General features: G+C 37.1%; 1 protein-coding gene across 1 annotated transcript; it reads right to left on the bottom strand.

Annotated features, from left to right (window-relative positions):
* Positions 1-1,309: 1,309 nt before the first annotated feature.
* LOC129894451 (AUGMIN subunit 5) lies at positions 1,310-25,710 on the bottom strand. The gene is made up of 10 exons (XM_055970158.1): positions 24,761-25,710; positions 23,726-24,262; positions 22,679-22,820; positions 22,188-22,364; positions 19,990-20,199; positions 11,789-11,974; positions 9,049-9,208; positions 2,999-3,194; positions 2,640-2,775; positions 1,310-1,826 (listed from the first exon to the last, which is right to left on the bottom strand). Exons 1-10 carry the CDS (start codon positions 25,297-25,299, stop codon positions 1,698-1,700), a joined length of 2,412 nt encoding a protein of 803 aa, XP_055826133.1. The 5' UTR covers positions 25,300-25,710; the 3' UTR covers positions 1,310-1,697.
* Between the last annotated feature and the right edge of the window lie 347 nt (positions 25,711-26,057).

The following is a 26,057-nucleotide window of genomic DNA, read 5'->3' as shown; positions in this document are numbered from 1 at the left end:
AGTATAATAGGCATTTTAAGAATTTAATTATTATAAAGAGGAAAGTTTGATTAATTTTTAAAGTTGAGGGGGCATTTGATTTTAAAAACAAAGTTGGGGGTGAAAATAATTTTCAACCTTATACATAATGACTTTCCTTTAGATTTAATGTTATATAATATTGTATATTGAAAATTTCCCAAAAAATCATGTGTAGAATATTATTTTGTCAATTGAACAATACATGTAATTTTAGTCAATACATCACAACTTATGATTAATTAAACACTATAAATAAAATGACAACAACAACATATGGATAAGGTAGAATGTACCAAAATATCCTTTAATCTTGTGATCTTAAAGATGTCATTTGAAATGGTGGAATTAAAAAATTGTCAAAAAAAGGACATTATTTTTTAAATGAATTAAAAAATATGATCAATAAATCGGTGAAGGGTCAAAAATGTTGTTAAACTATGTGAAATTGAATAAAAATGTCCTCAGTTTATAATTTGATCTAAAACTATCTTTGTCATCAATAGTTTGATCTAAAATGTCCTTATGGTTACTTACTGGGTCAAAAATGTCTTTTTTCAAATTAATATGTTTTCCTTTTGTTCTTTTTAAACACATCATTTTTCTAATAATAATTTTTAATTAGCAAATGGTTATCCTACTTCAATTCGGAAAAGATTAAAAAATAAAGATACACCCTATTTTATTATGAATTTTTTTATCGTTATCCAATGAAAATGATTGATGAGATTACTATAATATTATATATATGACCTATATTATCAGTTATAAGAAGATATATAAAGTTACTTTATTTTAGTTGATAAAATGAGATTAAGAAACAAAAAAAACTAGTTATTTCTTTATTAGTTAAAGTGATTTTAAAAGAAAGAAAACAAAAATAACTTTCTTTGAAAGTAATATTTTGAATAGTTTATAATGTGTTTAAAAAGGAAAGAAATAATATATTTATTCAAAACGGGGTATATTTGACCCATTTAGTGATAATAGGGACATTTCTAAACCAAACTATTAGTAGTAGATGTATTTTTAGACTAAGCTATTAACAGTATGAACATTTTTAAACCAAACTGTTAACAAATGATATTTTTGTTCAATTTTACATAATTTAAAGACATTTTTGATCCCTTCTCCATAAATAAATTGGAATGGAGGGAGCAACATTTTGTTGAGATGTTCTATTCAATAAAAAAAACCGTCAAAATCCATGCCAAGCATGGAATCCTGGACTTTTGTGTCATCGTTCAGCCAGCTCAGACTGCGTTAAACGGGCAGTTTACAGAGGCTCAAATAGTGTGAAGTGCAGACCACTTTGTATCTATTCTTGAGATGATTACCATGTGTATGCTATTCTCTCCTTTCTCATTACCAAAAAAAATGACGGAAGAAACATCTGTACAAAATAGGGAATGCAACAACAAATTGTACTCAACCTACATTTCAGCCTTGAAACTATGTAAGAGGAAGACAATCACCCCATATGAACTGAAATTTTCTTACAGTCCTAGGTCTAGGGTGAAGATAGAATTGCAACAGATGCTGCCTAGATTTGCAGGTGGCCTGCTTTGTTACTGCTGCTAGAAGATACCAGCCTCGAGAGAAACATGAAGTTGAAAGGAACTAGCAAGCAGAAAAATGAAAATTTACAGACATTATGTAACAGCTGCCAAAGAGATGATTCAACGAAGTTGTTGATCATGAAATGCCTTCAGCTGTTTCACATCATTCCACCATGCAGCAACATTTTGTCCATCAACAGTAACCCAGTCAACTACAGTGGATGCTGGTTGTTCCCACCATTCATCTACCTGTAAAGATGACACAATATCACATTGTCATAAGCAGGAACTTCCCAGAACAGAAAAAAGAGTGTGTGAGAAAGTTGATAAATAAATAAAAACATAACACCATCAACTAGATATCCTAGTTACAGAACTTGAATGTTTGTTTCTCTTCTTTTTTTCCCATTTCAGACCTTTTTTTTTGTTTTCCCCTTTTTGGGCCTAACACAACTGAAATCTGATAAAATATCCTTCTAACACCAAATAAATTCAGAAACAAAATCTTTGGACCAATTATGACAACTCAATGTTTTCCCAGATATGGGTTCTTGGCAACTCACATAAAGTACTTTCTGTTCATGCAGTTGTGCAGAAAGATCTTAAAATTCACAAGATATGATCCTTGGGCACAACTCCAAAAGCTAGCTCATGAGGCAAGGACTGCCCAAGTCCATATAAGGATACCCATTCCTCTCTCAACCAACGACTTAACATCACCCAAGGAGGTTAATCAGAATATATGAAAGATTTCCTTTGGCAGACATGAAATGATAAATATCAACAAAAATAATTTACAAAATAAACTTGTATCAAGTAAAATAGTCTTTTGTGGCGTGTCCTACATTCGTTTTGGACACTCCCACATCTGTGTCCAGATAGATGCTTGACAGCATGTAATACACAGTTAGCTATTGACAGTCCATCTCAAAGTATTAAACAGGTTGAACATATCAAGACTGAAAGAAATATGTAATTCCGTTATTTTATCCATTTTATGACCTGTAAAATATTACCTTGAACAAACTGGTGAACAAATAATCAGCGACAAAAATTACTCACCAGGCCCCGAACATGCTTGCATTCCTCGTCAAGGCAGTGTTTGGCATTACCAATAGCTACATCCAGTTCCTGTACCCAATTCTCAGTAGCTGTCTTCTCTTGCTCGGCAGCCAGATTTAAGCAGTAGTTTGTCGTCCTACAAAGCACAAACAATACAACCAATCATTCTATATATTCGTCCAACCAAATGTCCAACAACCAGGAATACAGTATTCAAGGAACTAAAGTCGAATCTAATTTTGTAAAGGCACCCTGGTTTTTGGTTTGAATAAGAATCAGAAGAACTTGTACATTTCAAATAAGCAAGGATCTGACCCAGAAAAAAAAAAGGAAAAATTGATGTGTGACATTTGCCGCACCTTTCATACTCATTTTGTGCCTTGTTAGCATGGTCTAATAATGCACGACCACTTTCAACAAGATCTCGCCGTGTGTGAACCAAGTTGATTGCCTTTTCCAAATCTTCCAATATGGAAGCTTCAGAACCACGAAGCTTCATACAAAATCCCAAAGATTCTAAAACTGCAGCTAATCCAGCATCTGAGGCATCCAAACCTAAATACACAAGTTACAAGGACAAAAATAAGATGTAGATACAATCATCAGTACATGTAAAAGGTATGATAGTGAGGCATGCAAACCCAAGCAAAAAAATAGAGAATGTTTGAGCCAATAAAATCCAAGAACGTCATGGTATGAATATTTAAAGTTCAACAAAAGCAATTTTGTCTAACAAATCATGTACATATTACAAAAATTACATAACGAACTAATAATGAACACAAGTATTATGTACCTTATTTCATAACTTGGGGCAAGGAGCTCAATCCAATAAAATGGGTTGAAAAAAGGCATACCGTAATACCCTTCAAGGTGGCCCAGTGGTTTGGGCTTGGGACTTCCATGGAGGAGGTCCCAAGTTCGAAACCCCTTGCCAGGGAAAGCAAGGGGATTGCCTTCTGGGTCGAGCTCGTCGCATCGGGCTTGCCTAGTGTGGGTTACCTTTCCCGTATGATTTACGAGCTATTGCATAGGAGCGGAGGTTTTACCCTGTGCGCACCCAAAGGGTAGCGGCTGCGGGTTTCCCTTGTCATCAAAAAAAAAAAAAAGAAGAGGCATACCGAATGCCAAACTTAGATCCATCTCAAGACTTATTCACATAGGGTTTACTCAGATTGATTAATCATGATTTAGGTCATCTCTTGTGATTCTTTTATGGGACAGCATAATCACAAGCACACCATAATCCTACATGAGCTTAAGGTTATTCCTATCGCCTTAATTGTTTAAGGTTTTGCAAATTATCATCCTTCTTGGTCTCTCATTTTTCTACTTGCTGATTATATTGTCATGTTGTAGGTTACAGCTTCGGAATACCCATAAGGGAATTTTTCTACTCCCCCCAATCTTCACTTTACGCCACGCCAATTAATAGAAGGTCAGATGTCTGGAAATCCAATCAAGTCAAAATTTGCCTCACTGTTTCTAACACTTAGATGGCCATTGATCCAATTAGGTAACTATAATTGAAACAATATCCATCTTAAAGTCCCTTTAACCTGCTAGCTCCACCAGAGACTATTGGCTCATAGGCCATAGCTTTTCTGACCAAACCAGACAAGTCAGCAGACTCAGCACTTCGATTTACAGAAATTGAACTCTTTTCCATGTAAAACACCACCTTATGCTATACACTTAGATTTAAACACAAATCAACAAGTTAACATCCAAATGAATATAAAGCCTAAGGGATCATTTGATAGAGTATATAAGAATAGTGTTGAATATGATATATTAGTAATGTTGGTGTAAGTTATGCAGGCAGTAGTTACGCTTGTAAAGTTATGTTGAGATTATTTCTTATGCAAGTATTTGATTTGGTGTATTAAAAATAGCATGCGTTGCATAATTTCTAAAAAAAAATTGTTTACAAAAATGCCCTCCACAAATATGGTGGAAAGGATGCGGAAAAGGTTTTGAGGGACAATTGTGTCTTTAGTCATGCTAATGCATGCACTAAAACCCTTTGAATTACTAATACCATAGATTTCCATATAGTAGTTATACATACCTTATTACCAAATAGAATGAGTTATACATAGGTGGAAAAAGTGTACCAAACAAGGTATCAGTAATACACGAAGTTCTTGCATGCATTATTTTTTCTAATGCACTCTACCAAACAACCCCTAGAAAACGAGAAAAGAGGTTGTATTCACCGGAACAAGTCAATAATACTATGCTGTTCATTAGATTCTTCTAGAACACCAGCTAAGCTAATCATAGTTAGTTCCCTTCAACAAAATCAATAAACTTCTTGATTGATTCTCTACACCTTCGGCCTTCAAGAATGAGAATTCAAAAGGCGATTCATTCTCCGAGAGATTGATAGAAAATGATTGTCTAGGCTTCCATCCGCTCTTCTCCTTTTTGCACTCTCCGACTCAGAAAAGCAAGACATGTACATGATGACTTATGATCTATCATTTACTTATAAAGCAAGGAAGCAAAGTAGCAACTCTCAGTAGCCCTCCTTTTTCCACTCTCCAACTCAGAAAAGCAAGGCATGTACATTATGTTCTATCATATAGTACTGATAAAACAAGGAAGCAAAGTGGTGCTTCTCTGTAGCCCCGCTATACCAATGTCATTAGTGTCAAGTACACGCACAAGAGAGAGAGAGAGAGAGAAAGAGAGAGAATGGGAGAAGTCAGTTCAGATACAAGTGAGGAAGACAAAGATTAGGGGAAAAGAAGGAAAAGAGAACTGTTGGGGAATAACTCAGTTGGGGCCTTTTTGGTTGGTTGGGGGAAAGCGGGGGTGCAGTTAGCTCCTAAAATCTAAGGCCACTGAAAAGGAAAACATTAAGACAAGTCGAAGGTTCTTCTCTAGTTGAGAGCCTAATGCTTCGTTCACTGTTTTCTTTCTTTTTGTTTGGTGGGTTTTGGTTTAGAAACCTTTTTTGAGTCTTATTTGTACATAGCAACGACCAATATCACAAGTCTTAACAGAAATCTTAATGTTTTTCTATTTTTTTATAATGATCAAATAGGTTGTTTCAAAATTATATATTAATGAATTAATAAGGGATATACTTAGTAAATATGTATTTATGGTAAGGATATTTTTCTTAAAAAGAATAATTTTCTATTTCTACTTTTTTAAGAAGCAGAATTTTTTAGCTTCTCTCCAACCGTAGAAAAACTGTTTCTACTGCTCTCAAAAGCAACTTATTTTTGTTGGCCAAACACCTCAAATCTAAGAAAAAAGTGCTTCTAGCCTAAAACACCCTTGGCTGAACAAGCTCTAAGTCTTGGTGGATAGAATTACCCAATAATTGTGTTGATGGAAAGTAGCAGGTAGCCCTGTAATTAGTCGAGGTATGCACAAGTTGGCCCGGACACAATAGTTATCAAAAAACAATATTTCTATTAATGTTTTCATAATTTGTTGGGATATTCAGAGGTCTAAAACTTATATTCATTCACAGTTTGAGTTTAGGAGAATGACAATAATGGACTTGTATGTTTAGTGGTAGGTTCAAAATAGTCCTTAAAGTATGCTCTGAACAATTTTGGTCCTTTAAGTTTGTCCAAAAGTAACATGTTTAATCTCCAACAAATACTTAACAATTTATGTTTGTTAGATTTGATGAAAATAGTGAAGAAAAAAATATAACCATAACCATCAAGAGAGTCCCATCAAATCTACGCAAAACAAAAAATTGCACTAGACACTAAAAAGATTTTCAAAAAATAGCAGAATTACACCTCAAAAAATTGCACCAGAGTCTACAGAATTATACCTCTAAACGTGAGTTCGCACTACTTTCCCTTTTTCATAGTTTTCGTCAGAACTAACAAAGTTCGGCAACTATTTGTCGGAGATTAAAAGTGTTAACTTTTGGAGAACTTAGAGGACCAAAATTGCCCAGTGCATACTTAAAAGGACTATTTTGAACATATCATCACACATAAGTGACCATTTTTTGTCATTTTCTCAGAGTTAATGATATCCAAATATTATGAGAAGTACATATTCATTGCATTTGATCATTGAAGAATAAGCTATTCTTCCAGATTTTGGCGCAGCTATAGCTTAAAGAAACTATTTTTATAGTAGGAAATATAGTTCCTCTCACCTATAAAGAAATGTATTTTCTTTTCATACTCACTTTGGCACCAGTCCATCTTCATTCTTAAGCCTAATCTTAATAAGAATAAAGAGAGAGAGTTCAACTCCCTGACAACCAAATCCCTAGTACACCCTTAGGGGTCGTTTGGTGTGATGGATAAAAGGGATTAATCTCAAGATAATTTTTAAGTGCCCTTCAATTCCTCGTTTGGTAGCAAAGGATGGGATAACCTAATCCCAGGATTAACAATTAGTACTGGGATAAGTTATCCCTTCCGAGGATGGAATAGTAATCACAGGATAACTTATCCGGGAATAAGGTATATTAAATAACTAAAATACCCCCTTGAACTCTCTTTTATACACCACTTTTTACATTAATGTATATTAACATAATTTTTAATAACATTTATAATAACATTCACAAACTTAATTAATCGTTGTTTTTATGATAATATATTTTTCTATTAAAAAATTACATTTTATAAATAAAATTCCTATTTATGAATATATTATAAGTTGAATTTATTTGACTAATTCTTATGTTTATTTATATTTTGATTTCTCTTAAAATATTCACTTCACTACTAAATTACATATTTTAATTAAAAAGTTTATTACTCACTTAAAAATTATATTTCATATATCAATTAAAATGTAAATAACTTTAAAATGTAGATAATTTTAATAATAAAATTTATTTTACTTTAATAAACTTAAAATGGAAGTTTTATTTTTAAACTAAATAAGATAGAAGTTTTATTTTTAAGCTAAATAAAATGAAACTTTTATTACAAAGTTCGGCAACTACTAGTTCTTGGAACGTGCGTTGCACGTTTATCCAAAATACTTCATATAAATCTTGTATTACAAATGACATATTTTGTCCCCTTCAAATCTATTGGTATTACTAAAAAAATCCATCATTTTTATGATAGAAAGTACATATATCTTTCTAATAAAAGAAAATACATCTTTAATTATAAAATTGATTTAAAATGCGTAAAGTAAAAATAACTAACTATTGTACAAATCAATATTCAAATGAGGATACTAAAATACTACGTGCTAGGCTAATGTATATGAAGCAACAATCCACTGTAATTCTCAATAATAATAACAAAACAATAGAAACCTATACAATTTAAACAAAATAGAAACATAAATATTAAACAAAACAAATAAAAAGAGACAAGAGAAGAGAGCATAGAGATTTTCTCATACATTTTTTCAACTGTTTTATCAACTGTTTTATGTGTGTACAATATTGTGTCAAATGTCTCTATTTATAGGATAGGATTGAGGAACACAAAGAGAGAGTTGTCATGAATATGACATTAATCCATTTGAGATTATGGATGAGAGGTGGGAGTAAAAAACATAATGAATATAATTATTAGTGTGAGTTACATATATTTACATAATGGAGAGTTGGTGAAAATAAAAATTTATGTAATGTACTTCACATTAATACAAATATTTATATATAAAAAAAGAATATAATATAGATTTGTATGGTTTTTTTCTTTTTTGTGAGGGGCAAACATAACCATTCATATTTCTAATTGGAAGATGAACAAAACAAAATATTCATGAATTTACTCCAACATGGAATTAATACAAAGAATACATATTCAAGAGACTTTATGGTGGTTGATTCATGTACTAATATGATGATTTATTATTTAATATTTAATTTATTAAATAGTTTATAACATTTAAAATTTAATGTAGGGTAAAACCGTAATCTAACTTTTTCCTAACATTCTTCCCACTTTTAGTATAATATGATGTGTCGATTCTCTCTTCTACAAATAGTTTCTTCATGTCCACCTAACCCATCAAATTTATGCCAATGTTAATCATTATTCATCTAGCAACATGACCCGATGCCACTTCAAATCAGCAGACACTTGTCAGCAGGCAAACATGAGCAATCAAAAAATTTTCCAGCAAATCTAGATGAATAATAGATCGTTTGCCTCAACATCTCCTCTTGGCTGTTGTTGTGGCTCGAGGGTCATATTCTCGTCAAAGTAAAGGAGCTATGGTGGCTCAGGTGTCCGTGGCAAATAATTCAAATTCCAGGTCCATATAAATGACATCTAAGCTGAAAAAAACTTGCTCTTAAACAGTTCAGTTATGCATTTTAACAATGGCTAATGCTAAACTATAGCGGTGAAAACTGTTTTAGAAGTTGGGGGGGAATTAAAGTTGCTACCTAGCACCTGATTCAAGTGAATAACAACACATTGAAATGAAGAAGAAAACTCACCTGCAGGATATTGTAGAGCAGCAGAAATACGGCATATAGATGGAATTGCAGACGGGTCTTTTGCACCAGCCCTAGCCGTCAATATAGCAGCATTCTTTTCAGCAGCAGCAACAGCTTCTGGTCCAGTAGATCCACTGATACCCATAGATTCCAATAGAGCCTATCAGCATGAAACAAGGCACCATGAGCCCAGAAGAAGAGACAACACAAATGTAAATTGCAATAGGTTAAGACGATAATATAAAACAGAATAGCAATTGATATTGTCAGTCATTTCGTTTGTCAAATTTTAAATTATCTTTTTAGGTAAGCCGCCCATCTTCGTCTTCCATCTTTTGGCTTACCTTAAATAACCAGAGAAAACATAGATAAATAAATAGAAAAATCCTTCACTTTCTTGTGTGTTTGGCAGGGAGGTGGACGATATACTTAGTTATTGCCAGGTGAATACATTCTAGCCGTCAACAAAACCCGGAAGCTTATATATACACACACATATACATTCATATATACATTTATATACAACTTATCAGAAAAGAAAGAAGAATATATATATATATATATATACACACATTCTTTCTGTATGTATATACCATGACCTCATGAAGGATGTCCCTTTTACTAATAAATATTCTGATAATTGATCATGGTAAGAGTTCTCATGATGAGATATATGTCACGACGAATAAATATTAAGGCCAATACTGAGAAAATAGAAAAGGTCCACTCATAGCATTGTTAAAGGCTTGTTTGAAAAGAACTTAAACCCTGTAGTTCAGTTTAAACCAGATTTTGAGCTCCGACACACTTAGGTGGTGCTTTACTTCACGAGTTAAGGTGCTATGGCGTGTGCCAAATCACCTATGAACTATGTCCAAAGCACATTACTAGAGAATAAATACAGTTCATAAACTAATATGTTAATTGTAAAAAAAATTGTTTAAGAAATTAAAATTTTAGTGTGAGATAATTTGCTTTGAAAAAACTTCAAGCTCTACATCTTGTGATCTCAACTAAAAATATAGTTGTTTTTAACCCTGATTGACATGATTTTTACTTCGCATAGTTTACTTTGTCCAAACAGGAGTAGTTAATTATGGCCTAGAATTTAATGGAAAAAATCATAGGGGGAGACCATTACATCAAGTTTAATTTGTAGCAGTATTAGCACTCACATCACTTAATGACAAAGATCAACCTTTCTTTATTGATACCTCTTGTTAAAATAGAAGAGTTTCTCATTGGCTTAATTAAAAATGTATGAGAGGCATTCCTTATATAAGAATCTTAGGTTATGTATAATATGGAAGATATTATACTGGGCTATGGGATTACTCTGGGTATGTTGTTGTTGTTGTATGGAAGATAATCGATCCCTATCCTAATAAGGTAAGTAAATACCAATGTTGTGAAAGGCGATCGCCTCGTCGCAAATGGCGAGAGGCGAGGCGACCCTTCATCGCCTATTAGCTTTGTGGTGAGGCGATCTTCAAAAGGCGACGCAATGGAGACAATGGCGACAGAGGCAAGGCAGGCGTCGCCTTTTGTATTTTCTTAAAAAAAGACAACCAATTTAAGGTTTTAAAAGTTAAAAGGTAATTTTAGGGTTTTCTTTCCAAAGTTGCACAGTTGCACTCTTAGACTGCGACTCCGACTCCAACCAGTCGACTCGACTAGACTTCTCTGAAGACCAGCTAGACTTTTCCGGTGACTCCAAAGTCCAACCATATGTATTTCTTCTTTTCTTCTTCTTTTCTTCTTCAAATTTCTTCTTCCTCTGTTTCTTTTTCCTTCTTCTTCCGGTTTCAGAGTTACTTCTACCTCTGCGTTTTTTCTCACTGTTTTGACTTTTGTTCTGTTTTTTCTCATGCAAGTTCTTGACTTTTAGGGGTCGTTTCGTTGGGAACAAGTTAACCCAAGATAAATTATCCTCGGATTAGCTATCCTGGGATATCCCGCCATGTATATGGGATAACTTCTCCCATCACTATGGTATAAATGGTGGGACAAGTTATCCCAAACTTGGCAACCAAACAAAACACCGAAATTTTTATCCCTGCACTATTTTTTTATTCCAGGACTATTTATTTTTATCCCTCACACCAAACAACCCCTTAGTATGTACTATCTATTTTTAGTTTTTGAATTGAAAATTGAAATATTTGCTAATATGTTATTGCTATTGAGATTTTGATTATTTATTTATGCAATCAAATATTTTAATTTTTTGGTATTAATTGGCGCCACACTTCAAAAAGGCGAGCGCGTCATTGCTCGCCTCGCCTTAGAGCAAGGCAGACCCTTGTCGCCTTTCGCCGTCCAAAACACTGGTATATACTCTATATTTAAATATAGAATATCCTGAGATATCCTATAGAATATTCTATATGATTTTGCTTTTTCAAGTACAATGAATCTAATAAACACATTCTCCTGACACTCTAAGATGCACCTTCCAAATTCAAAGTGAGGAACCAGCTTGAACTTGGTTACTTTGCTAATTTCTTCATTCATGATTTGCACCTTGTCTCCAAAGAATTAAATAATAAATATTAAAAAAGAAACAATTAGAAGTAAATAATTACTAATCAACATAGCAACAGATTCTATTAGCATACAGTAAAAAGCTGTTTTCACAAATCCTCCTTGAACCTAGTAGTGTAAACAACTCTCTCAAATTTCCTCTCACTGAACCAAAAGTACATTTATTAGATTTATAGATTAGTGAAAATATACAAACCTGTGGTGTTGATGGAAGCATGTAAAGTGTATTATCAGGAATTTGATAAAATGCTGAAACTTCTTGCTCAATAAGATCTTTTGCACTGTGTGATAAATCTACAAGAACAGTGCAAGCAGGAATTATAGTACTTGATGAATACTCCCTTGCAGCTAATGGCTGCTGACTCCAAAATGCTGCAGCATCCTACATAGTGACGGATAATTTTATGTAAACAAACAATCAATAAATATCCCCTAAATAGTTCAGGATTCAGGCATAGTTTTTGTTGTCATTGTAGTTATAAACAATCAATAAATTTACCATATTCTCCAGCTTAAAAGCATAAATATATCAGCGGAGAAGCTAATTTGTTAACAAATTGGAAAATTTTCAGTGAAGACTCAGTGAGATGTACATATATTGGGATGCACATACATCAAGTTGCACATCGATGTAAACCTACTCCTTCCATCCCGCTGTGTTAAACCAAATGCTGACCAATAAATAATCCAATAAACCTTTCAAACTAGGTCAAACAACGCATATTTTAAAACTTCAGGGTTCTAACATGTACGGCATTTTTGTTCTGCACCTTTGTACATATCTACAAGAGTCTTAGATAAAAGTACATTTCTATAAGAGTCTTAGATGAAAGACTTGTCACATGACTTATACCTATCTTCACTCCTCACACAAATGGGACAGAACTAGTACATTACAACTAGGTTGGGCTACTGAAGCCATATTAATTATGTCAATCACTTCAGCATATGGTCCCTTAGCTTCAATATTTATGACACTTACCATTTAGGGATGTCCCAGAATATTTACACAATTCCATATCCATACAACTTTTTTTTTTGAGGAAGGCAATATAATCTACACAACATTTTTAAGAATTCAAAATCATTATACTATTCATTTAACTTTTCAACCATTACTTTATTTTTTTCACTATTGATAATCTAAGTTGCTCGGACGCGGGTGCAGGTGTCCGAGACGGATGCGAATCCGAGAGTCGATTCGGCAAAATCTAAATTTTAAGATTCGGGGATACGAATCTGAGTATGTATACGGGTGTGGGGATTCGGCTAAAAATCTTCAATATTATAAAAATATAGTTATAAAGATAAAGATATTCTACCCCTCAGAAAAGAAAAAGAAGTCATTCAAGACCTTCCACCAACTCTCCTTATAGATCATCGTTACTGTCTACCATACGTCAGAACACAACCGCTTGAATATTTAAAATCTCTCTATTTGGCTTGAAACATGAAGCAACGAATATTGACCAAGAAGAAAAGTATCTTGGTCAAAGTATCTGATGTGGGTTGACCGAATCCCGCACCCGCACCCGTCTGATGTGGGTTGTCCATGGACTCTTGGTCAAAGTATCCGATGTGGATTGACCGAATCCCAATATCCTGCACCCGTCTCGTGTCGACACGGGTTCGGCAACAAATATGAAGAGTCCGCGCAACTTAGTTGATAATATAAAAATATAAGTCAAATTAACATCTTAGACTACGTTACCAATCAAATGTTGTCATATAGAATAGAATTGACCATTGAAAGAGTAATAGATAGAGATCATCTTGGTAATTGATCAACATAATTGTGAGCCCTGGGATATTTCACTTTTAGTTTCCAACAAAAAGTATTTAAACTATATCTAAGTGTGAGAAAATAGCCTAAAACCCTCCCAATCTGTACCCGAAATCCCAACTACACACTGCAACTATACGGGTATCCTATCACTCCCCGGAACTACTACACGAGTTTCCTATCACCCTCCTGAACTATTTAAAATTATAATTAATTTCACCCTAACTACTTATGTGGCAAGTGAGTGTATTTCACTCTCTCAAAGAGAGTGAACATGAATACCAAAATTAAATATTACTAAAACTTTATTTTAATAATCTCTCTTCACTTTATTTTTCTTTTCTTTTTTACCTCTCTTTAATTAAATATGAATAATCCCCCCCCCCCCTCCCAAACCCACCCCACGTTTCATCTTCTTCTTCTTCACATTCCTCTCCAAAATTTCTTCATCAATTTTAACCCTTAAACTACTTAGTTATCATTTTTCAATTAAAGTTCTAAAATAAAATACAAATCAAGATCCAAAAGTAATATAATTAGATGAGCAAGTATCATTAATTTTACTAATTGGGTTCACTAATAATTTCCAAATTCTAAAGCTCAACTTGTGATTATGCACTAGAAAATATGTCTCACTCTTAAATTTCTTAATAATAAATTGGGTAGCTTCAAAATGGAACATAAAAAATCATCTTTTCAGCTTATGGGTTGGATTTGGAGATGATGATGCCTTTTTTATAATGGAGGTTTTGTAACGAATATAAAATAAAAGAAAAAAGAAAAAAGTAGTAAAAATAATTATAAATTTATTGTATTTATTATGTGGCGTTGATATGGCGTGACGTGGTGTTGACGTGGCTTGCGTGTGTATTACACCCCAAGATACTTAACTAGTTATGACATTTTAGGGGGGCATAAAATAGATTAAAAAAAATGTTCAAGGGGTAATGGGGCACTCGTGTAGTTGCAGTGTAATTGGAATTTTGGGTATAGATTAGGGGGTTTAGGCTATTTTCTCTCCAAGTGTCACGGACTTAGACTTCAACTAAGACCTCCGTGCGGCACTTGACAACTTACTCACGAATCTTTCACGATCTTGCAAGCTGAAGTAAGCCTAATGCTAGATTATAAGAAAGACAAGAGAGCTTTTATGAAGAAGACTTTGTATATTGCTTTGGAAGATTGCTAGTTGCTTGATGGTTGCTACAAATGAATAGACCCCTCTATTTATACTACTCCTAAGGGGCTTAAATGTAAATAAAAATTACTATACAAATCATTTCATATTTACAAAGAAGTCTCTATTCTAGAACTCTCTACACACCTAGAGAATTCTAAGTCTTTCAAGACTTCTGTACAAGGTTCTAAAGTCTTCTCTTGACCTCTCCAAGACTCTAGATTCTTCCCCCTTCTTCATGATCAAATTGCAGGTCATGACATTCTCCCCCACCTGATGTGGCAACGACCACGGTGCACTGCTGCAAGAACTCCCGGACTTTGTCTTTAAACTGCCACAAATCCTCATATCTCTCCCATGTGGCCTCCTATAGAGATTACCCCTTCCGGTGGACAAGGAACATGGCAATGGCATGTTGTCCCCGCTTTCGCTTAGCTTGGTAGTCCATAATGGCCTCAATGTCTCGGTCATGGGAGGCGGTGATTGTGATTGGACCCGACTTGATTCTCCTCGACTAGGATCATCCATGTCCTTATGGTATGGCTTGAGGCATTGGCTCGCTCCGTTTGGCCGTCGGTCTATGGATGGAAACTAGTGGAGAAGTGCAATTCCGTGCCAATAATCTCGAACAACTCTCTCTAAAAGTTCCTTGTGAAGCGGGGATCCCTATCGCTAATGGTGTGCCTTGGAAGCCCCCAATACTTCACCACATTTTTGAAGAAGAGCTTGGCAGCCTCCTTAGCGGTGCAACCGGCTATAGCGGGCATGAAACTGGCATACTTGGAAAATTTGTCTACTACGACCATGATCGTCCCATACCCGTCCGACTTCGGCAAGCATGTTACGAAGCCCATAGTTACGCTCTCCCATGGAAGCTCCGCTACAGGTAGTGCCTCCAAGGGTCCTCCTGGCTATCGCTACTCCAACTTGTCTTGTTGGCACACAAGACAAGTTTGCACATAGCACTCGATGTCTTCCCGCGTGCGAGGCCAATAATAGATCGCCTCAATCAATGCCCTCGTGCGACGCTGCCCTGGATGCCCAGCCCACAGGGTGTCGTGGCTCTCCTTCATGATTCGCCACCTGATTGTTCTGAATTTTGGCACATAGATCCTTTGCCCTACGATAAGCAGAAGTCCGTCTTCTATCCATAAGCGCCTTGTCTTGGCTTATGCGGCGAGCTCCATAAGCCTTTTTGCCTCCGAATCATGCTGCAGGCCATCCTTGATTGCATCTTGAATGTAATAGTGTGTTGTAGTGATGGCAGCAAGCTCGAACTTTCTGATCAAGCATCGGCCACAACATTGCCTTTGCCTGGCTTGTACTCCAACTCATAGTTGAACTCGGCTAAGAAGTCCTGCCCCCTAGCTTGCTTTGGTGTGAGCTTCTTCTTTGACTGGAAGTAGCTAGTGGCCACATTATCGGTCTTGACTATGAACTTGGAGCCAAGTAGATAGTGCCTCCATGTGCGTAGGCAATGGATAATGGCCGTCATCTCCTTCTCTTCCACGGTGTACTGTCGTTCCGTATCATTAAGCTTGCGGCTCTCGAAGGCAATGGGGTGCGTCTTGCATCAATACTCCTCCAATGGCATAATCGGAAGCATCCCTATGCACCTCGAACGTCTTGGAGAAATCAGGCAGCACTAGGACCAGCTCTTCTGTCACAACAGCCTTAAGGTCTTCAAACGCCTTCTGGCAGGGCTCGCTCCAAATCCACAACTTGTTCTTCTTTAATAGCTTAGTTAGTGGAGCGGCTTTGGTAGAGTAGCCACTTATGAACCTGCGGTAATAGTTAGCAAGCCCAATTAAAGATCTAAGTTCGGTTACCTTTGTGGGTGCCTCCCACTCTTTGATAGCCCGAACTTTAGCCACGTCCATCCATAGCTCGCCTTGACTAATGACATGTCCTAAGAAGTGCACCTCGTGTTGGACGAACTCGCACTTCTCCCGCTTGATGTATAGCTCGTTCTCCCGCAAGACTTGGAACACTTTCTTCAAATGCTCCACATGCTCTTCCAAGGTGTTGCTATAGATAACTATGTTGTCCAAGTATACTACCACGAAATGATCCAAATAGGGATGGAAGATCTTGTTCATAAGTGTGCAAAAAGTGGCAGGTCCGTTGGTTTAGCCAAAGGGCATCACCAACCACTCATAAGCCCCGTAGCTCGTCACACATGTCATCTTTGGCTCATCTCCCTCCGCTATGCATACTTGGTAGTAGCCCTTCCTTAGATCCACCTTGGTGAAATACTTGGCTTGTCCAAGTCTATCGAACAAGTCGGCAATAAGCGAGATGGGATACATGTTCTTCACGATCACCTTATTGAGCATCCAGTAGTCTATGCATAGGTGCAACGAGCCATCATTCTTCTTTTGAAATAAGACTGGCACGCCATAAGGTGCCTTGGATAGATAGATATGACCGGCCTCAAGGAGCTCCTTCAACTATTTCCTCAGCTCCTCTAACTCTGGTCGAGTCATGCTGTATGGTGAGTATGCAGGCGACCTGGCTTCGAGCTCCAACTCGATCTTGTGATCTACCTCACGTCTTGGAGGTAGGTGCCTCAGCAACTCATCACGTCCTTGTTTTCTTCAAGTACCTTCTCTATACAAGGTGGTAAGGCCTCTTTAGCCCCATTGTCTTCATCCAAGCTCGCAATGGTGGCTATGAACGTCGGCTCCACCTTCTTCAGGCCCTTCACAAGTTGTAAGGCTGATAGGTGGGCTTGTCCTTCCATCTTTGGCACCTTGACTAGAGGTACCATGCAGGGTCCTTCTCACTCCATGACCAAGAGTTGCTGGAGGTAGGGGTCGATCATCGTGTGGCACCTTTGGAAGAATTCCTGCCCAAGGATGATATCAAAGATATCTAAAGGGGCGACAATAAAGTTGGTCTTACCTTGCCACTTGCCCAACGTGACGTCCACTACATGAGCGACTCTGCACACGAGAGTCAATGGAGCATACACTATCTTTAGGAGGATGTTGCTTGGACCATAGCTTAGCCCCCAACCTTGTTGACGCAGACTTGGTCATGATGTTGGCTTCCACTCTGGAGTCCACCATGGCACGAGCTGACCGACCATTGATGGATATATCCACATACTGTGCGGAGTAGTCTTCTGCCTTCTCTGCTTGCTTTGCAATGGCTCCGTATAGCCCGATCATGCCCAGCTGTGTTGTGCCCGAACTCAACCCTTGGTCCTGCACCTCTTTGTCCTTCTGCTCACATAGAATAGCACAAGGTTCTTCATCTCCGGGCACCTGGCATAGCCATGAGGACCTTCACATATGTAGCAGCCGCTTCCCTTCGTGGTCTGCTCCTTCTCGGCATAGCCCTATCGACCGAACTTTCTGCCATCGGACTTGTAGGTATCATGGCTCTTGGTGGGAGGATGTTGATCTTTGCTCTTATTGCAATCTCCCCCACCTTTGGCATGACTACTCCTTGCTTCTTTGCCCTTGCTCTTGTCATGTCTGTCATGCCTAAAGTCCGTCGGGGCTTATGAATGTGTGATGGATTCATCGATGGTGCTGACTTGACGACGCTCCAACTCTGTCTTAACCCAATTTTGTAGCTCATCCATGAAGTGAAACAACATGTCTTTATTCGTGAGGTTGGAAATTTGAAGCGTGAGGGTAGTGAACTCCTTCACGTAGGCCCTTATGCTACCCGTTTGTTTCAACTCCCTGAACTTGCGTTTGGCCTCATAGATGACATTATTGGGGAAGAAGGCCTTCTTGAACTTGTCCCGAAACTGCTCCCAGATGTTGATGGTGCATAGTCCCTTCCCTATCTCCGACTCCTTACGCTTCCACCATAGCATAGCCATCTCTGAGAGGTATAGCACGGCTGTGTTGATCCTTGTTTCATCATTCTTCACTTTGTTACACTTGAAGTAGTTCTCTAAGTGTCAAAGGAAGTTTTCCACCTTTTATACATCACGGGCTTTTTTAAACATAGGTGGCTTGGGAGCCTCAATCTTGGCCTCCCTGTCCGCACCGGACGTCACGCATCATCCCGCTTCCACATCTCCCTAGAGCGCTTCCATCTCAGCCCTCATGGTCTCTATCATGCTTAGTGCATCCATGAGCCGACACTCCAAGGAAGTGATTGTCTCTTTCTTCTCGTACTCGGACACCTTGCGCGCATCCACTCCTTCCGGATGTTGTCATTTTCCTCAAGGGTGAAGTCCGCCAGAGTCTTGAACTTGCCATCAAACTTGTTCAAGCGCTTGCCCAATATCTCTACGGCCTGTCGGGCAGCATCCACCCTTGCAATCCACTCCATACGGGGGGTGACGTCTGCGGACTGCTCACCTGGATCATCGTCACTCACCTCCGTGGTCGAGGGTGAGTAGGATGTTAGGGCCTCGCTTGGTGTAGGTTCGAGCGGCATCTCCTCATTCCTCTTAGAGTTTTTCCTTCCCTTGCGGCACTTCTTTCCAACATCTTGCTTGACATTGGTGGTGGTAGTGTCATTGATGTCTCCCTCACTTGTCATTTCCCTTAGTATCAACACGTGCTCTGATACCACGTTGTCACGGACTTAGACTTCAACTAAGACCTCCGTGCGGCACTTGACAACTTACTCATGAATCTTTCACGATCTTGCAAGCTCAAGTAAGCCTTTAAGACTAGATCGCTAAAGGAACGCTAGATTATAAGAAAGACAAGAGAGCTTTTATGAAGAAGGCTTAGTATATTGCTTTGAAAGATTGCTTGTTGCTTGATGGTTGCTACAAATGAATGGCCCCCTCTATTTATACTATTCCTAAGGGGCTTAAGTGTAAATAAAAATTACCATACAAGTTCTTCCATATTTACAAAGAAGTCCCTATTCTAGAATTCTCTACATACCTAGAGAATTCTATGTAGAGAATTCTAAGTGTCTCAAGACTTCTCTACAAGGTTCTAGAGTCTTCTCTTAACCTCTCCAAGACTCTAGATTCTTCCCCCTTCATCATGATCAAGTGGAGGGTCATGATATAAGGCTACACATGACCATATAGTAAACTCAAACATGATGAAGGAGTCCTATTTGCATGACTATTTGGTTTAGTGGTCAGAGAGCTCAAGTCAAACAGCAATTCAAATTAGTAGTTCCAATACACTCCTTAAGTAAGTTTGAAAGGATTGGTGTATCATGACCAAAAAGAAAGTCCATAGTGTGGGTTCATTTATACTTTCCAAAAGGCCATAAACTTAAATGGGCGATTCATCGGGCTGGAACTTTCGTCACTACAGTGAGACCAACTCCAGCCAGTATCCTAGCGGAATTAATTTGGGAAAAATACAACAAGATAACTTTCAAGCTGCAACACCATGCAATCCCCCACCCCTCACCCAAAAAAAGGCAAATACAAATTTAGAACAGAAGACTTGTATATTAACACATCGCACCACATAGACACACATAATTTCAGTCATACCATGCTTGCCTTTAGTAAGGCACTATAAATAGATTCCAGCTCTGATCTGCGAGCATCAAATTCTTCGATCTTCTTCCATTTCTTTCTCAAAGAATCTTCAGCTTCTTTTCTCTCTGCACACAACTTATTTAAACGTTGTATTTCAGACATTAGTGTGTTCACACTAGCTTTTAATCCAGCTGCTTCTCTTTCCTTTGTCCAGACCTCCAACTACAAAAAGAGAAGAAAATTGCTAGGACATCCCACATACAAAATCAATAAATAGGTTTCATACAGGTAATTGAACTAGAGAAGATTATAAGATTACACACGACATATTTGAAACTACCAAAAGAAAGCACTATATAAGTACACAAACTAAAGGAAAGTACACATTGTTTTTCTAATGGTGGTGTCAGGACCAGCTTGCAAGACTATTTCACAGGGTATCTGCTAACTCCCACTGACACAGGTCTTAGGTAGATGGAGAGAAGTCAGAAAACGTTATTTTTCCTATACCGAGAACAAAAGGACAGTCTTCTCAATGTAAAGCAGCATTTTTGGAATATTGAACAGCACCGGTAGGCTGAATATCAACACACCCCTTTTAGGGTATTGTTCCTCCAAAAATAGATATCCTAAACCTACCTTATCGAAAAATATAGATTCGACCTTGTTAAAGTTTGTGACCTTATCTAAAAGATTAACTTATTAGAAAGAGCACACTTCTTTTGATAACCATGAAATAGCATACTTTTACTTATTTATGTCTTTAATACACTCCCTCAAGTGCAGCTCTGATTCTTTTTTATGGGCAAGTATAAATTCTTTTTAATAATGGGTAGCAGTGAGGCTCAAACCCAAGACTTCTGCCTGCTTTGATGCCATGTCAAAGTTTGTGACCATCACATTTAAAAGCTTAAGCTATTAGAGAGAGCACACTTTTATGTTTCTTGATTATGTCTTCAACAAATTTAAACACCTCTTTGACAAGTTTTTCAAAGAAAGGGAAAGAATATTAGGGACAAGTTAGAGTAAAAAAGTTCACCCTACACTAAGACATAATCTAAACCAAGATGTGAAAGAATCTGACCAACCCAAAAACTTAAGGTTATAAATAGCGTAGCCCAAGACATCATAAACACCTTTGAAAACCCTTACTCAGTCGATGAGGGGCAAGTTTTTCTCTAACATCCTCCTGCATGTGTAACAGGACTCTTAGATTTACTCATGAACTGATGGATTCGAGATTTGCTTTTTTCTTAGAAGATTGAAGAGTGAATGGTAGAAAGAGAGATACAGCTCAACAATTGAAGAGTGGGCCTAGAGCTAAGATGAGAGCAGGCTCAACAAGCTAAGGCTGATGTGGATCAAAGTTTCTGGCTCGACGGACTAATTTTTAAAAGAAAAGCTCAAAGCAACTCCATAGGCTGGGTTGAGAGAGAAAAGGTCAGAGCAATAGAACATGAAGAGAGAATGTGTTTGTGCATGCGGCTTCACCAAGTTTAGCTCTGATACCATGCAAAAGAGTCCGAGCATCCAACCCAAAACCTTAAGGCTGGTGGAGTATCCTGAGATATTATAAACCACTTTGAAAACTCCTACACACTGAAGAGAGACAAGCATTTATCTAACACAAGAAATCTTTATTTTCTCCATTTTTCTATCTACCTTACAAGTCTATTACCTCAACTCCTTCAAAGTTCAAAAGCTAGCTATGTAAATTTCTCAGTTCTAACAATAAGCTAAAATGAATGTTACCTGGACCTTCTTTCCTTAAAGAACATCAATATAAGTTGTCTACTCCATAATACTCAGTTTCATATTTAGTGCTTAAAAGATTAACATTTAACCAGCAACAACCAAGTACTAGAAATACTAAGCTAATAATTTTAAGCAAGCATAATATATCTTGCAAGGGTCAAAATAGCTGTTACTCTATAGAGAAATGTGTGAATGAGGATATAGCAGGTAGCAAATATCAGTACAAAGGCAACTATTTAACACCTTGAAAAGACAATGTGCTTAATATTTACATCTATAAACTTAATCAGAAAAAATACGGTAAGCCTTTTAATATTAACACAATGCAACTAAAAGTTGCCCTGGTATAATTACAGGATGTTCTCCAAAGAAATTCAGAAAGGTATGGCATCCCATTTTACCACAGGTCCAAAGCCTAGACAGTCTTTTTAAGTTTTATAAGAGAAATGTCCAACCTCAAGTTGCCTAAGGCTGCTCATACTCTTTGATGTTCCTCCAATTACTACTGAATGTGAAGAGATTGCATCATCGGTTCCTTGCAGACGCTTTAAAAGCTGTTGGCTCATATTTCTCGCTTCTGCGGCTTTATTCAATGCATCTTCAGTAGCCATGAATTGCTGAACATGTGCTTTCTGCATCGGCCAAAAAAATCAGACCCATATAAGAAGAAAGGTCTTACAACTGTAAACACAAGTTCATAACAATCGATTTACAGCATCCATGTCAAGTTGACAGTTGTGAAGGAAGTGTAATAGACAGGAAACACTCAATTAATAACCAAGTCAAATTGAACATCCAATTAAGGACGAAGGGAGCAACAGTTTACAAAGAGTTCCAAAAGGATTTCAAGAAACAAAAAACGCAATCCACAAAAAAGTCCAAGGAACTTCACAAAAGTAACAATTTGAAGGTGGCAAACTATTATAAGGAATGATATAAAAAGGACCTGTCTCTCAAGAAGTTGATTTTGACTCCCTCTTGAAGACGTATCACCTCCAATTTTGCCATTACCATAAAGTTGATAGTGTAAAGGTGATGTTACATCAGGAGAAGAAGCATCCATTACTCTATCATTCTCGTACTTGTACCTGATTCAAAGGGTAAAATTGCATCAATGAATAGGTTCATCATCATGCCACAATTATCATAAACTGAGTTCAAGCAGAAATCACAAATACCAAGTGAAAGCAAAAAGCCTCCATCCCTTTCAAATTGGTTGCCTTGTCGGAAATTAGATGTTTTATTAAATAGTTAAATTGAATTAGTTTAACTTTTCATTTCATCAATCTTTCAAATATTTGTATTGTATAACTTTAGGGTAAGACATTGAGAGAGTGGTCCCACACACCTTCTTTAGCTGGGCATATATGCCACTTAAGAGATAGCAACTCTAGATTATTGAGTGATTAATGGGTAAGACATGTAGAACTACGCTTCAAGACCAAATAATTGGAATCAGCTACATGAATCTTCTGTATGCACTCAGCTCTCACATCCATTTCACTCTAATATTAAATGGTTCATCTTGCAAGGCAAACCAGGGATCCTCTAAATTAGATTTTCTAAATCTTACACACAAACTGGTGCACAAGTCTAACCAGAATAAAAGGACTCCTCACAACTCCGAACCTAATATAAGCATAGGATTAACTAGTTTTTGTCGACTATAGTTGGTATGATACTTATCTCTGATTAGTTTGCCTTTTGATATGTTGAAATATGAGGAAGTGCAACATCTACCAATTAAACTATAAGTCATATATAATAAGAATCCAAAATCCCCGTTCCTGAAAGTGGAGATGTATTTCCTATAAAAACAAAATTTACCAAATCAGGTAACAACTGCAAAAAAAGACACCAAAATAGAAAAATAAGAATTATACAAGTTTCCAGTGGTTCATTCAAATGAGCAGAGAAAAGAGCCATAAGAAACCAAGGTACACAGAATCCAAAAATGAAAATTTTAGAGATATTTCTAAGAAGATCAAATTACCTAAGAATCTCTGCATCAGCTCTAACATCAACTTTCTCTATTTCTCGAGTAATCGTAGTCTTAAGCTTTTGAGCATAGGCATTGATTGCCTGTAGTAACTGGGGAGGACTTTTCAGGCAACTTACAATTGCATCTCTTACTTCATCGGGTAAATCTCCATCAAGGTCAATACCCAACTTGGCAGCTTGTAACAGTGAATTCATATGGATTCCGTTTCCTTCATAAGCAGGAAAAGAGTTGCGAATCTTTTCAGCCATTTGCATAGCAAGACACTCACATGCCTTCCTGATATTTCTTTCCCAGGCTGTTTCAATGAGAATGACATCCTCCGCACTTTTGGTTCCTTTAAAAGACAAATAAACATCTTTCTCATTTGCCTGAAAAGTAGTAACCACCTCAGCAGTAGAATCAACACTAGACCGCTTAACATTCCTTGCTTGGTTAATATAATAACTTAGACGTTTATGGTACTCGGAAAATATTTTTGCAGCTTCATCACACTGTTGATCATAAGCCTCCAGCATTACTTGTTTGTGTCTGCATTTAAAAGTGTCAATATCAGCTATACTCAATGCCACCCATGCTAACCAATCTAGACACGGGTTCTTGTTGCTTAGGGACAGAAAATGCGCAAGTTTAAAAATAATGAAAGGAATAATCCAACCCATGATTCCCACCATCCACACCTTCCACGAATCAGTTGTAATAGTCACACGGTAATTCAGATTCATATTATCAGAGTGAATCCAAAATTTAGAGTCAATGAATTTGGAGTGGGCATTGTCTATTATAATATACACATCTCCTTTCTTCTTCTTTTTTGGGTAATGTATACATGGTCTGAGTGGAATATAGTGAATTCAGTTAACTGCTACAAGAACTAGATGTGCCTTTGAAAATTACAGCTTTAAGATGGAGAATTGAAGTAAGATTATCTTCTATACATAAGCTCATCACCAGAATCAAAATAAAGAACAATATAAAGCTTGAAGTTGCTAGTATAATATTACAATAGGCTGATTCTAATTGACGAACCTGTAGTTAGACCTCTCATCAAGCATGCGCTTACGCTCAGCCTCCTCCCTTGAAACCTCCAACATCCTGGCCTTCAACTCTTTCCGCTGACGCCTCACTATCTGCCTAAGCCTTTCCACCTCTTTCTCTGCCAAGTCTCTCTCCTGTAAAGCAAATTCCCTACTATTCTCAGCTGAACCCGACCCCACACTCGAAGAGGATCCCGAACCACTGTCCCTAACCACCCCTGCCTTCTCCTTCCTCCTCCCTTTGCTCCTCCCTGAATCAACAGCATTAACATTTCCATTTCCATTTCCATTGTCATCATCTCGTCCATGTACGAGGATATTGCGGTGGACTTTTTCAACAGTTTTCTCGGATTTCACTCTATTCAAGAGGAAATTCCATATGGGTATCATGTTACCACGGCAAATCTTGCGAAGTGAATCGATCGTAGGCATTGCTGCTTTGCTTGAAGCTGCGTATGACCCCAATGGTTGGTACCCCATCTCCTTCTGAAGCCATTCCAGTATGGCTTCTGGTTGTACCGACCCTGCCATTGACTATATCAAGACCTAGGGTTTCCAATTCTTCAATAAATAGCACTACTTCCACTCCAGTACCCAGAATCGCAAACAGTTTGAAAGTAAGGGTAGATAATTGATAGCCCCAAAACGAACTGATCCGAAATGGGATATATACAAATATATCAACAGATCTGAAGCCGGCGAGATTGATAATGGAGTGTGGCCGGAAGGATCTGTAGCTCAGTGGATCCACACTCGCACTGTACAGAATTACGAATGGGAAGAAAAGACAAGTTAGTGGAAGTTCAAAATAGAAGGTCCCGCTTGAAAGCCATGTGGCACCAAATCATTACTCCGCCTGGCCCTCCGATGCACTGTAGCTTGCATTTGGGCAATTTGATACAAGAGTTAATATATCAAATCCCATGGCAACAAAATTTGCACATATTTAAATATTCCCTTAATAATTTTCAAATAAATTATCACTCTTATGGGATAATATCACTCTCATTCGCTATATTATAGTTATGGAAGCATCACATTATTAATTATTGTTATTTTTGGCTTATTCACCTTTTTTTTTAAATACTTATTAAAACTCATTACACTAATTAATTAATTTTAAAAAATGCATTTTCTAAAATTTAAATTTTAAATATAAATCCATTTTTATTAATTTTAAATATTTTTAACAAAAGGTCCCACCTTCTTAAATTCCTTACTCTTATATGCCCCCCCCCCGCCCTCCCTCTTCTTCCTTGATTTTCATCATTTTCAAACCTTCACGGAAG

This window comes from Solanum dulcamara, chromosome 7, assembly GCF_947179165.1.
Source record: "Solanum dulcamara chromosome 7, daSolDulc1.2, whole genome shotgun sequence".
NCBI classification, from domain to species: Eukaryota; Viridiplantae; Streptophyta; class Magnoliopsida; order Solanales; family Solanaceae; genus Solanum; species Solanum dulcamara.
This window is presented reverse-complemented; position numbering and strand designations above follow the sequence as displayed.